The following is a 14,083-nucleotide window of genomic DNA, read 5'->3' on the forward strand; positions in this document are numbered from 1 at the left end:
ATGTAAGCCCAGGCGACCTAGATTGTGGGTCCGCATCAAGGGCATAAATGCCCGGTGTCTGCATGAGTGTGACCATCTGCATGTGAACATATTGACGTACATAACTCATTTAATAATTAAAAGCACAGACTCCCCGTGCCTGACCAGCTCAGAAGGTGGAGCATGTGACTCTTGATCTCGGGGTTGTAAGTTTGAGCCCCACTCTAGGTGTAGAGAGTACTTAAAAATAAAATAATTCTGGGGCACCTGGGTGGCTCAGATGGTTAAGCGTCTGCCTTCGGCTCAGGTCATGATCCCAGGGTCCTGGGATCGAGTCCCGCATCGGGCTCCCTGCTCCTTGGGAGCCTGCTTCTCCCTCTGCTTCTCTCTCTCTCTCTCTCTCTCCCTCTCTTTCTCTCCTCCTCTGTCTCTCATGAATAAATAAATAAAATCTTTAAAAAAATAAAATAATTCTGAAAAAAATAAAATATTCTGAAAAATAAATAAATAAAATAAAATAAAATAGAAGCACGGGCTCTGAAGCCAACGTGCTGCATTCTTATCCCAGCTTTGCTGCTCATGGGCTGTGTAACTCTAGGAAAGAGACTTCACCTCTCTGGGCCTTGATTTCCTTGCAGGTTGAATGAGGGTTCCTACCTCATAGGAGTGTTGTGAGAAGGAAGGAAATGAATATGGGGGCTCAGGAAGAATTAGCCCTTGTTATGATTGTGTGAAGAGCATCCATGTGCATCCACAGCAAAGGGATGCAAAACACACAGTATGTGTTTCGACGTGTAGGGCCATGTGTGTTGCCGGTCGGGGGTGAGTATCTGAATGCCCGCGTGACCCTGTGAGTACGTGCCAGCGGCTGTGTGGACACATGGGCCACGTGTGTTGGGGTGTGAAGACTTTTGGGCAGCCAGGGTGTCTCCCCTGTGTCTCCTTTATTCTGCGGGAGAGATGAGGGGCTTGGATAGGACAGGGAACGTGGGGTCACTCCCTGTCTGCTGCCGGGGCCGAGTCACTGCCTGCTGGTGGTTGCTGTGTCATCTCCTAGTCCTTGTCCCTACTTCCAGACTGGTAGCAGACAGAGGGGGCGTGGGGGAAAGAGGTGAAGGGCAGGCTGGAGGCTGGGCTTTTGTCTGGACACCTCGACCTCCCCCCACTCCCCATCTGCCCCCTGTGTCCCTTCCACGTCTCCCTCCTCCCTCCCCACGATCAAAGCAGGGAAGCAAGATTCTGCTGGGAATCAGGGTCCGCTCACCCCCTTCTGCTCTGCCTCAGACCTGCTGTGTGACCCTGAGCCAGGGACTCCCCCTCTCTGGGCTTCAACAATCTCAAAGCGCTTCTCCCTCCATGCCCAGTGCTGGGTTAGGCTCTGCACTGGGAGGGAAGTATCAGATCTCTTGAGATTTGTGAAGCAGCAAGTGGGACCCTTCCCAGTGGGTGCTTAAGAGTTGGGGGCTGTGGCATCCCAAATACCCCAAATTAAACTCTTGAACCCCGTTTCCTGACTGGGAGGCCTCAGGTAAGCAGCTCTACCTCTCTGAGCCTGGGTCACAACAATATATACACTGTGAGCAGGCAGGTGGGTTCGCAAGGCTTAGAAGCTTCCCCAGAATATCACCGTTACCATTTAAATAATTCCCAAACCCAAGTTTTTCAGGGAGTTTCGCTGAACTAGGCAGTTCTCAGAAATCAGAAAGAGAGTAGGAGCTCTGGAGTTTAACATTCTGGGTTTGAATCTCTTGCCATGGGATCCTGGGCAAGTCACTTAACCTCTTCGAGTATTTTTTCCCTCTTTTATAAAGTGAAGATTTTCCTCCCTTAACCTTCAAACGCTGGTTTAGGGATTAAAGATCTCGTGGTGAAAGGCTTACTACAGGAGCTGGTATTTGGTCATAGTTAAATACACGGCATCTATTATTATTATCAATTCTTCTTCACACACACATTCTTTCTGTCTAAAGGTAGGATTACGAAGCGGGAAGGAGAGGTTGCCAACACCAGCAGCAGGGACGCTTCATCCTAAATTTCGTTCTCTACCCGCTCCAAACCCGCATACCTCCGCAACACCGGACGGCGGGGCCAGCGGGGTCCAAGACACACATCTTTTGTCCAGACGGAAAAACTGAACCTGAAGCTCAGAGAGGGACAATCAGGGCCATCAGGGCCGAAGCTGCCAGGAGCGTCGGGACTCCACCCCCACCTCCACTTTCACCTGGAGCATCAAAGCCCCTCCCACTCCGCTCGGGACTCAGTTTCCCCGCCTACGTGACTACACCACACTAGCCAGGGTCTCTTTCTGGGGATCTGACCTTCCTCTTGAGTGAGGGCGCTGCTCCACCGGGAGAACTGGGAGGGGCTGCCAGAGGTGCGAAGTACCCCCTTACCCGGGTCTTCCCCAGGCTAGTTTCAGAGCCTATTAATACCAGCTCCCGGGGCGGCGCGGCACTGCGCAGGCGCGGGCGGGTTCCGCAGGCGCGCGGGGTGAGCGCGCGAGCGAGCGAGGGATTCCCTCTGACGTAATTGCTAGGATACCAAACAAACACTCTGCCGCGCCGGCCGAGCTCCTTATATGGCTAATTGCGTCACAGGAACTCTTGGGAGGCGGGGCCGGGATCCCCTCCCGCCGAGGGCTCTGGAACGCAGCCCCCACGACCCCCAGGGCCGCAAGGGTGATGCAGGTGGACAGAACGAGGCTAGGGCAGACCTCTTGCCGGACGGCGAGGGGCTAAGTTCAGCAGGGCCGGAGATTTTAGGAAGTTTGTGGAGCTTGGGTAGGGTGACGTAAGCAGGGAGGCGGGTCCCGGGCATATAAATACAGGCTGGCGGCTTTGGGGTTCATTCATAAGACTGAGAGCTACGGCCTCGGCAGGGACAGGCGGAGCTCGAACTTGGGGACTTGACTGTTGTGGTTCTTCTTGGGGGCTGCGAAGTGCAGTTTATTTTTTTTTTTTCCGGCGAGAAAGTTTTGGGGAGGATTCTTCTAGATAATTCTACATTTTCTTTTGGAGGAACGACTTACTCTTTTTGTCTTCTTTATTACTCCCCTCCCCCTGTGGGACCCGCTGGACGCGTGGAGGAGACCGCACCCGAAGCCGATTCTGTACAGCAAGACAGCGCTTTCCGCCTCTGGGGGAGCGATCCCCCCCACGCCCCTGGGTCCTACGGAGCCTGGACTTTCAGGAGGCACAGCGGCATCTTGTGGGGGCCTGGGCACCGCGGAGGAATTGCACAGAAACTTTGCCATTGTTGGAGCGGGACGCTGCCCCCATCCCGAGTTTCCTCGGACAGCGCGCTTTGGGGACGCGCTCGGCTCACCCCGGACTCGCACCTTTCTTTTCCACCCGGCCATAGCCTTGGCTTCCCGGCGACCTCAGCGTGGTCACAGGGCTCCCCCTGTGCCCAGGGAAATGTTTCAAGCTTTCCCCGGAGACTACGACTCCGGCTCCCGGTGCAGCTCCTCACCCTCCGCCGAGTCTCAGTATCTGTCTTCGGTGGACTCCTTCGGCAGTCCACCCACCGCCGCCGCCTCCCAGGTGAGTTCTAGAGGGTTGGGGTGCTGCTTTATGGGTGTTATCTTTTTTTAAGTCAGGGATGGAGCGAGCAATCCCTCCACCCCAAATAAAGACGCACCAAAACTCAGGATCTGAGAGGGAATAGGCTCACCGCGCACTTGGCAAACTGCGGAGTCGGGACGTGTTTGCAATTGGTGGTGTGATGGATCGCAGGGAGGGAACGCAGAGGGGTAAGCTTTGGGGGTGGGGAGAATGCTCCGTTCCGTGCAACGTGTATGCGGTAGCAGCGCTGAGAACTTTTAGCTTGCTCCGGGACTGCTCCCGACTCAGGTCCCCAACCTGAAGCTAGCGCAGTTAGGCAGGTGGGGGAAATCCCGGGGAAGCTTCCAGTAGCCTCCTCCCTTTTCCTTCTCCATCGGAGCGCCTACTCCGGCATCGGGTTGCCCTCGATCCAGCGGGCAAGCTGGCCTCGAACCCTTGCTTGGAAGCTCTGCCTCCGCCTCCTGCGCGGAGACGTAACGGGGGACCCGTGCGTAACGGCTGACGCGCTGGAATCCTCCGTCTGACGCGGGGCACGCACGGCGCGCGGCGCCCCCTTCGTCCGCCCCGCCCCTGACGTCCCGGAGCGTTCTATTTTGGAACGCCGGGGCCACGTTGCTAAGGGAGGGGGCAGCCCGGCGTTCCGATTGGCCGCCGCGGCGCGCGCTATGGCCAATCAACTTTCCCTTCCTATTTGTAGGGTGCAGTTCCCTTCCCCCCTCTCCGTCCCCGGAACTCGTGGTTTCTCGGCGCTGGGGTCTCTTTTACGGGCCTCTAAAGGCAGAGCGAGGGGATTCCTGTGGCGACAGGAGCGACCCTCTGCGATCCCATGGGTTCGCGAGGACCTTGCGGGGATCAGGACCCTCCTATCTCAGGGGCCGAGGGTGTCTGTGTGCCGGGGTTTCTTTGGGAGACATGGGTGGCCGTCACCCTCTTCTTCGGGCACACGCAGACACAGTCCTGGTCCCTCTGCTCCGGACGCCGGATCCCTCTGCTGTGTCCGAAGACAGGACTAGAACCGCTAAGCCTAGGGGAACTAGCCAGGTGGTCTCCAGGAGCCCCGCCCCCTCTGGGTTTCCAGGACTCTGATTGGTCAGCGAGCCAGCCCATCCCTCACCACGCCCCCTGGGAGAGTAGTTAAGCCTTCCGAGCAGTCCTAGGATTCCATTTGGGGGTGGGGGTAGATGAGCGCCGCTTGGGCGCGGGGGCTCGGGACCTACACCATTCTCCCTCCGTGGCAGTCTGAGGGAGCCCGGATCGTCACTTTTCTCTACCTGTTCGTCCACCGTAACCTGTCTCTTGTCAGCCTCACTCTGTAGAGAGACAATTACTTGAAACGTTGTTCAAAACTCCTAGGGCTGTCCCCCAACACCCTTTTAACTAAGACCCCCCGCCCCTGCACGGAGGTCTCATGGACCTTCCAGTCGCTGATACTCCCGGCTCAGAGGGTTGTGTGTATGTGTGTGAGTGTAGAGGAAGGCTTGGCCTAAGGCCTCTCCCTCTCCCTCCCCTTGCCTCTGGGGTGGGGGTGGGGTGTTGTGGCTGTGTGTGTGGCTGTGACTCCTTCCCGGGGGTTCTGTCACCCGGCTGTGTCCAGCCTCCTCCCCACTCCCCCACCTAAGAGTCACCAACCCGGGGTGTGATTCACCACCCGCTGGAACCGTGCAACCTTTCCCCGAAGAAGAAGGAGGAGGTAGAAGCCAGTTGAGCAGAAATCCTCTCATTAACCACTGCGTCACGGTGTAGTGGAAGGGTGGGTGTTGTGGCTTTTTGCCTGTGACACACACATCCACACCCGCTCGCCCTGTGCTCACTCACGGGGTCGGTGTGTGTGTATGTGTGTTGGGTGTGTGTGTGTCGGTGTCTCTGTTTGTGTGTCTACGCCTGTGTGTGTATGTGTCACCCTGTAGGAGTGCGCCGGTCTCGGGGAAATGCCCGGTTCCTTCGTGCCCACGGTCACCGCGATCACAACCAGCCAGGACCTCCAGTGGCTCGTGCAACCCACCCTCATCTCTTCCATGGCCCAGTCCCAGGGGCAACCACTGGCCTCCCAGCCCCCAGCCGTTGACCCCTACGACATGCCAGGAACCAGTTACTCCACGCCGGGCCTGAGCGGCTACAGCAGTGGTGGAGCTGGTGGCAGTGGTGGGCCTTCTACCAGCGGAACCACCAGTGGACCTGGGCCTGCCCGCCCGGCCCGAGCCCGGCCTCGGAGACCCCGAGAGGAGACGGTGAGTAAGGGGCATCACAACTTGGCCTGGGGGTAGGAAGCAAGAGGGCCAGGAACTTTCTCACCAGTGGGGGTGAGGGACCACCGAGGCCTTAGTGCTACAGAAATCCTAGTATCCTTGCCACAGTCAGGGAGGACTAGAGGGTCCTCTTGTGGCCCCCGGGGGGTTCTGGAGGAAGAAGAGGCTTGGGATGGGTGGAGGTGGTGCACCGTGTCCCCAAACCTCATGGTCTCTGTCTCCCCTACTCAGCTTACTCCGGAGGAGGAGGAGAAGAGAAGGGTTCGCCGGGAACGCAACAAATTGGCAGCAGCTAAGTGTAGGAACCGTCGGCGGGAGCTGACTGACCGACTCCAGGCGGTGAGCATGGGCCCCGGGGAGGGAGCGGTGAGGGTACACTGAAGGGGGGCTCTCCCCCATCCTCTGCCCCTCGCCACCTGTGCCCTGGTCCTGGGCCCAGAGCCAGAGGTTCTGCACGCGGAATGAGGTACAGGTGTGGCCCGATGGGGTAACCCCAGGCGCACCCACACTCCCGGCCACACCGGCCCCGGTTTATGACCTTTCACAGAGGTCCTGTCTCTTCTCCCTTTTGGGCTTGGGGAGGCCATAGCCCATTTTTGCCTCAGTGTCTCCATCTCTTCAACCCCTTTTGGAATCTTCCAGGCTCCTTCTAGCTTTGACATTCTGGAGAGTCTGGGAAGCAAAATGCTTTGATCCTGCCTCAGTTTCTTAGCACGTGCACCCAGACCTCTCAGACCGCGGGCAGGTGGCCTCCACCAACTCTCCCTTCCCGTTTCTACAACTTACCTTGGTCTGGGAGCGGTGCCTGCAGGGTGACCTGCTGCCCCTAGAGGAAATCGGGGAAATCTCCTCCCTTCCCGCGCCACCGGGTCTCTTCCCTGGGAAACAGAGGGAGAAGGGGAAGGGGCAGGGCAGGGAAGAGGTGGCATTAAAAACACAGAACGATTGTTCGTTCATTCGACAAACCTCCGAGTGCCTCCGGCAACCAGAGCCCTCCGTGTACCCCTGGTCCCTTCTCAGTTCCCACCAAACACATGGGGGCGCGGGTGGGGGTGGGGGGACAGGCTCCCGGAAGGCAAGACCCTTGCCCCAAGTCCCACAGCACATCAGGACCCCGCATCAGGGGGTCTCGCCGCTCAGTCCGGAGCTGCCTTCCAGCCCCGGGGGCCGCAGCAGCAAGTGTAAGGGAGATGGTTTCAGCCACGACCCGCCTTCTCTGGTCGCTCACGGCCTTTTGCTCTTTCTTCCCTCTCCTCCGCGACGGGACCTCAGGAGACAGATCAGTTGGAGGAAGAAAAGGCAGAGCTGGAGTCGGAGATCGCTGAGCTCCAAAAGGAGAAGGAGCGTCTGGAGTTTGTGCTGGTGGCCCACAAACCGGGCTGCAAGATCCCCTACGAAGAGGGGCCGGGCCCCGGCCCGCTGGCGGAGGTGAGACATTTGCCGGGGTCAGCACCCACTAAGGAAGATGGTTTCAGCTGGCTGCTACCGCCCCCGCCACCACCGCCCCTGCCCTTCCAGACCAGCCAAGACGCAGCCCCCAACCTGACAGCTTCTCTCTTTACACACAGTGAAGTTCAAGTCCTCGGCGACCCCTTCCCCGTTGTTAACCCTTCGTACACTTCCTCGTTTGTCCTCACCTGCCCGGAGGTCTCCGCGTTCACCGGCGCCCAACGCCCCAGCGGCAGTGACCAGCCCACCGACCCCCTGAACTCGCCCTCCCTTCTTGCTCTGTGAACTCTTTAGACACAAAACAAACAAACACACAAGGGAGAGAGATTTGGAAGAGGAGGAGGAAGAGAGAGAGAGAGGGGAAGAGACAAAGCGGGTGTGTGGCCTTCCTGCCTCTCCTGTCTGACTCTACGACCGTTGTCATCGGACAGGAGGACCTCCTTGTGTTTTGTGCCACCTCTTGTTTCTGTGGCCCTGTGGCCCGGCGAGGCCAGGAAGCTGGTGACTTTGGGGGCGGGGGGTGGGGAGGGAGTGGACCCCCGCCCCCAGCTGCCTGTTGGCCCTTTCACCTCAACCCAACCTCTGGGGATGGGTGCGGGGGGGCGGTAGGGCGCCTCGCTTTGGGCCGAGGGAAAGGGGTGCTGGTGGTGGGCTGCGGGGTGGGCTGGAGTCTGCTCCAGAGAGGCCCGACAAAGAAATGCCACAGACCACGCCCCCCACCCCAGGAATCTCCCACACCCACCCTTCAGGGGCTGACCAGGCTGGTTCTCCCTGCTCCCCCCCCCCGACCCTAGCTTATTTATCCAACGTTTCCACGTGGTTAGATCCTCCTCGGAATTGAGCCTCCCTTTAAGGGAAGTTGATGCCCCTTATGATAATCTCCTTCCCTCCCACCCAGACTTAGTCTGAAATGTGAACCTCCCTCCCTGACTGTCCAGCCTCCCCCTCCCAGCAAAAGTGGTTCTGATCTGAATTCCTAGCCTCCTAAGGACACCCCCCCCCCCAATTCGGCCCCCAACCCTCCTTTTCTGATTACAGTGTTAGCCCAAGCCTCCCGGCCTGGCTCAGCCTTTCCCTCCCGGCCTTCCTTGCTGGGCCTCTCTGATTCAGGCAGCAGGGGGCGCTGTGATGCCCGTCCCGCTGGAGTGCTTTATACTGTGAACCAAGTTGGCCGGATGGGGGGGGTAGGAGGGGGAGCCCGGTGGGACTGAACCCTTCCGGGAGGGGGGGAGCGGATCGTGCCCCCCACGCCTCAAAGCCTTTCCTTGGTCTCCCCTCGCCCCAGCTGCCTCCTTCCTCTCCTCAACAGTGAGTTAGATTCAAGGGGTGACAGGACCGAGAGTGGGGGTGACAGTTATCCATCCGCGTGGCCTCTGTCCTCAGGACCCCCAGCCCCAAGCCCTGGCCTTTTTCTTTAAGGCCTGTCCCCCTACCCCGGCCTAGGACGCCAACTTCTCCCTCCCCGTGGCACCCCCACATCCTTTCTAGAAAGGGAGCAATGGGAGGTTGCCAGGGGACCCCCAGTATGTTTTCCGGAGAAGATTTAAAGGCCGAGGCTTTGGCCCCCAACCCCCAATATTTTCGTTCTGGCAAACCCGAAGGGGCTGGGCTCCCGCGGTCCCGGCTTCCGTGCCTCAGCCCCCCAAGCCCCGATTCTTGGTTCGGGCTCCCCGCCCCACCTCTCCCTGTGCTTTCACCTCCTGAGAATTCTCTCGTGAGGCACACTGATATTTTTTAACTTCGGGTGGGCCACGCCGCCTTCTGTGCTGCATGGGGAACATTCCACGTGCCCGTCCCGCGCCTCCCGCCCCGTGGCTATTTTTCCCTTTCCTGGTTTCCGAAAGGCACTTATATCTATTATGTATAAATAAATATATTATATATGGGTGTGCGTGCGTGTGTGCGCGTGAGTGTGTGAGCGCTTCTGCAACGTCGGCCTAGGTCACGTTGGCCCCCACAGCAGTGCCGGTTGAATCGGAAACACTGCTTCTGGAAACTTCGAGTCAGCCTGTTTCAGGCTCTCTTTCCTCTGGCTGTCTCTCGCTGTGTCTCCCGATTGTCTCGGCCCCTCTGGTGGTTGGGGGCAGTCTCTGGCCGTCTCTTTCTCGAGCGTCTCTCCCACGCCGTCTTTTCTCTGCCTGTTTTCACCTGGTCGTTTTCGGTCTGTCTCTTTGCTGACTCTCCCCGATCCTCCAGCGGTCTCCTGACTCTGGGTTTGTTGGGGACGTGAGATTTTATTTTTGTGAGCGAAGCCTGCGGGATCATAGACCTTCACAATCTGTATCGTTTAAGGATTCTGGGTGTGAGTGTGAGACTGTGAGCAGGGCCTGCCCTTGCCGGCCCACAACTTATTGAATCCCCCAAACCGCTCCCCCCCAATGCTGTATTTGTGATTCTCTTTTTTTTGTATTTTGCACCTGACCCTGGGGGGCTGGGGCTGGCTGGCACTGGGCCACGACCCTCCCGCCATGGTTCTGCACTGTCGCCAATAAAAAGCTCTTAAATATGAGTCGGCCAAGCTGTAGGGTCTGTTTGTTCCTGATGCCCAGCCCCTGCCTTCCTTTGGCAGGAGGGAACGAGGTTAGATCGGGGGCGGGGCTATACATAGGCACCACACATTCTGGGACTCCCACCTGTGAATCAGTCTACAGCAGGACAACAGGACAGAGGAGGTGAGGCAGTCAGAGGACTTCCCACAGGGTCTGCCTCTTCTTAGAGGGGATGAGGCAGAATAGTGGGTGTGAGGTACTGAAATGCCAAAGGGTGTTTTGGAGGTTTCTTGACAACAGAGGAACTTATTCAGACCCTGCGTGCTCAGGATGACCCGAGTGAAGGTGGAACAGGTAGAGAAATTTGAACCACACATCCCATACTACCAAAGATCAGAAAGTGCTTATCAATCCTCAGGGTTATATGAACCACAAAAGCATGGATCACTTTACATCGAAGATGAATTTCCTTTTGCTTTTCACACGACCATGTTTTCTGAGTTATGAACATATAGGGGCCCACCTAAAATGGACTGAACCAAAAATATTGCCTCACTTAATTTATTAATCAATAGGAAACATTTCCTAAGTCCCTACTGTGCGCCCAGCCCCGTGCTGGGCAGTGTTGGGGACACGGCGGGGACTGAGACAGCTCCAGGCTCCCCCCTCCTAGGGCTCACAGTCCCGAGAGGACACAGACCTGCCGGGGATGATCTCAAGTGCACAGGATTGGGGGAATCCATGAGCCCGGTGGGGGCACATAACCTGGTCTGGGAGTCAGGAAAGACTTCCTTGAGGAGGGACGGCTGAGCTGAGTCCTGGAGGCTAAACAGAAGACATAGAAGGGGATAGAAAAAGATGCAGTGAGCACAAAGAGCTGTTGGTGTGGGAAGAGGGCTGGATACATCGAGGGAGCTAGAGGTTCACAGAGCGAAAGGTGTGGAGAAATTGTTTAGCAAGGACCAGATTCTGCAGGCTTAAATTCCAGACTGAGAATTTAGATCATTTCTTGCAGGCACTGGGGAGCCATAGCAGGTTTTGAGTGCAAGAAAGGCAGGGGCAGTCTTGTGCTTTAGGAAGACAGCTTTAACCACCAAGCTGAGGGTAGCTGGCAGAGAAAGGGGCAAGACTCGGGCAGGAGGCCAAGGAGGGGTCTGGGGTGGGGACACTGGTGTGTGTTGGGGAAGCCTGGAACAAGGGCAGGGCTATGAGATAGAAAGGAGGACTGGAATTGAAAAGACAGTAGGAGGCAGAACAGACAGGACTCGGGGAAAAGCTAGCTTGAGAAAGACAGCACAGGGCAGTAGTAAATAGCATGGGCCAGGGGTCTGAGAGCCTACCAAAGCTGGGTGACCTTGGACAAGAGGCTTCATCTGTGTGAACCTCAGTTTTCTCGGCTGCAGAATGGGGCTATGAGGAGTCAGGGGGCTCATGCATGCCAACGCTGAGTGCGGAGCGAAGGTGCAGTTATCACCATCCTCACTGCTGTTGTTGGGGCCACCTTGATCCCTGGCCTGGAATATTCCCCCCTCTGTTGGCTCATCCCCTCATCCTTCAGGTGTCTGCCCACGTGTAACCCTGACACCTCACCTGAACTCAGGTCTCCCTATTAGCTGGCCTCTAAGTTCAGTACTTGCCTTCCCGGTAGTTATCACCTTTGTAGTTGTTCATTACACGTGTAATGAATGATTGTTTAATGTTTGTCTCCTTCACTGGACTGGGAGCACCATGAGGCCAGGGCCGGGGCTGTTGATCAACACTGTGTTTCCAGCACCTGGCACCAAGCAAACACTTGTTGAATGAGTGAGTGAGTGAATGAATGAATGAATGAATACCTGACCCATGAATAAGTGCATGCGTGATTAAATACATGAGTGAGCAAATGACTGAATGGGAGAATAAGCAAGTGAAGGGGAGAGATCCAGGACGATTTTCATCATCTTTTGGAATCATCTTTGATACTCCCAGTGAAAGTGTCACCGTGGGAAAAGAGACCCGCGTGGCGGAGATTGAACTGCGAAGCAGAGGATTGCATTGATGTTATTAGGCGCCGGCCGAGGGACGTTCTCCCCGACAACCCGCTCTAATGTCCAGTCTGATGAAAATATAAAAGAAAAAAAAGGAGCGTGCCGCCCGAAAGGTGGAATTGAACCACTCTGTCGCTAGACAGCTACAGGTTTGAAGCCTGCACCCCAGACCACTGAGGATCATCCGGGCAGGAGAGCTCTTTTCCCATACAGCTATATAAAACTCAGAAATCGCTATCTTTTTACAGTTACGGTCATATAGTTTGGGAGGGTGTGAGATTGTTGACTCCGATATCTATAAATTCTCGCCAACCACGACATATATCCTTCCAAAACGTTACCTTTTTCTTGCATGGGCATGAATCATCCTCGCTTTGGAAACCGTCTTCATTTGCATAGCGCCGCGCATTCTGGGAAGCGGCGTTCGAGGACGGGGCCCACTCGCCTTTAGAGGTTAAAGGGCCCGAAGCCCCTTTTTCCAAGTGAGAAGTTTGTTTTTTAAGAGGAGAAAGTCATAAGTCGGCTTTCAGAAGACCCTTCTCTGAAAAAATCCGAGTTCGAGTGAGCGAGTTCCTGCTAGAGTTTGATTTAGCCCAGCCCCGGAGGCTCTGGGTAGGCGGTTATGGGGCTGGTGCGACACCTGCTGTTCCTCTGTGGAACTTCAACGACCTACAGAGTCCCATGTTCAGGCAAACATTTATTATTGAGCGCCTGCTAAGTCCCAGGCACTGTCCCAGGCAGCGGGATGACAGAAATTCTGTCTATATTGAGTTTAAGACACTAGAGGTCATCAATTCCTGCACCTGTATTTTATGGCCAAGGAAACGGAGGCTTAGAAACAGAGAGTACCGTACCCCAGTTCACACAGTCCATCCACCTGGGGGAATCAAGCCTGTGCCATCTTAATTATCATTACAAAAAAGGTGGACCCTTTTATAATCTAAGTCAGTGATCCTTTGACAACACTATCTTTCCGGACCACATGAAACCTACCCAGGGCTCCCATCTCAGAGTAAAAATCAATGTTCTCACCACGGCCCTACAAAATCCCTATATTCAAGGGCACCTGGGTGGCTCAGTTGGTTAAGTGCCTGCCTTTTTATGACCCCAGCTTCCTATGATCAAGCTCCCCATGGGGCTCCCTGCTCAGCGGGGAGCCTGCTTCTCTCTCTCCTTCTGCCTGCAGCTCCCTCTGCTTGTGCTCGCTCTCTCTCTCTCTGTGTCAAAGAAATAAATAAAATCTTAAAAAAAAAAATCCCTATATGCTAGTTCCTTTCACTCCTCTGACCCCGTCTCCTATTCTGCTTTCCTCATTTACTTGGCTTCTGGTATACAGATCTCCTGCTGCACACACTAGGCATCAGGCATGCTTCTTTCTCAGAGCCATTGTGTTTGCTGATCCCCCTGCTTGAATCTCCTTTCCTCCACATGTCCACTGACTCCCTTCACTCTGTCCTCTGCTCAAATACCACCACCTGGTAAGGTCTTGCCTGACCACTCAGTTTAAAATAGCAAGTCCTGTCACTCCATCCCCTTACCCTGATGGACTTTTCTCCATTGCTCTGAGCACCACCTACCATATACTGTGTTTGCTTATTCTCTGTCTGCTCCCACTAGAATATCACTTCCATGAAACCATGGACTTTGTTTTGTTTTTTTTCTGGGTCCCTACTGTCTAAAGAGTGCTTGAGAATTTAGCACATGTTTGGTAAATGTTTGTAGGATAAATATAAGATTATTACATTATCCTTCTCTGAGCCTCGGTTTCCCCATGTGGAAAACAAGATTAATACAACTCATTTCACTGAAGGAATCACAATGAGCAGATGGATATAAAAGTCTGGGAAGCATTTAATAAAGGCTGTTTCAAACTCCAACCTATTTCCAGCTTCTAGTGAGGGTGGGCTCACTAGAAGCCAAGGATGGACTTGGGGGCTTTAGCCACTCTTGGACCCATAATTTCAACCAGTCCCTCTTCCTCCATCCTTTTTTTTTTTTTAATAGTTTTTTGTTTGTTTAATTTTACTTTTAAATAATCTCTGCACCCAATGCGGGGCTTGAACTCATAACTCTGAGATCAAGAGTGGAATACTCCACTGATTGGGCCGGGCGCCCCCCTCCATTCTTCGTTACAAAGTGACACTATCTTCTGGAAAGTGTGAATAAAAGCGTCTTTTGGAATTCTCGCTATTTTTTAATTTGGAACTTGAAAACATGGTCCCTGCTTGGCAGATCTAGATCCAAGAGAAGCCCCCTTAAGCCCTCTTTTTTTTTCTCCTTTTTTTCCTTTTTGTTACATAGCTGCTGCTAGGCAACCCCTACACATACAA

The 14,083-nt window shown here is 55.2% G+C and overlaps 1 protein-coding gene and 1 non-coding gene across 2 annotated transcripts; one reads left to right on the forward strand and one right to left on the reverse strand.

Annotated features, from left to right (window-relative positions):
- Window positions 1-2,848: 2,848 nt before the first annotated feature.
- FOSB (FosB proto-oncogene, AP-1 transcription factor subunit) lies at window positions 2,849-9,118 on the forward strand. Its single transcript, XM_028088173.2, has 4 exons — window positions 2,849-3,521; window positions 5,450-5,770; window positions 6,020-6,127; window positions 7,061-9,118. The coding sequence occupies exons 1-4, from the start codon at window positions 3,396-3,398 to the stop codon at window positions 7,520-7,522; spliced, it is 1,017 nt and encodes a 338-aa protein (XP_027943974.1). The 5' UTR covers window positions 2,849-3,395; the 3' UTR covers window positions 7,523-9,118.
- Window positions 9,119-11,856: 2,738 nt separating this feature from the next.
- On the reverse strand, window positions 11,857-11,943 carry TRNASTOP-UCA (transfer RNA opal suppressor (anticodon UCA)). The gene has a single exon. It is a non-coding gene; the product is annotated as a tRNA-Sec (tRNA).
- Between the last annotated feature and the right edge of the window lie 2,140 nt (window positions 11,944-14,083).

This window comes from Eumetopias jubatus, unplaced genomic scaffold, assembly GCF_037043125.1.
Source record: "Eumetopias jubatus isolate StellerSeaLion01/CBP00866 unplaced genomic scaffold, mEumJub1_p1.0 scaffold_10, whole genome shotgun sequence".
Taxonomy (NCBI): Eukaryota; Metazoa; Chordata; class Mammalia; order Carnivora; family Otariidae; genus Eumetopias; species Eumetopias jubatus.

Bases quoted from the DNA above. Each gene is read 5' to 3' on its own strand.
- FOSB (XM_028088173.2), top strand. From the start codon at position 3,396: ATGTTTCAAGCTTTCCCCGGAGACTACGACTCCGGCTCCCGGTGCAGC. The intron at 5,771-6,019 runs GTGAGTAAGGGG...TCCCCTACTCAG, and splicing joins GGAGACCCCGAGAGGAGACG to CTTACTCCGGAGGAGGAGGA. The intron at 6,128-7,060 runs GTGAGCATGGGC...ACGGGACCTCAG, and splicing joins TGACTGACCGACTCCAGGCG to GAGACAGATCAGTTGGAGGA.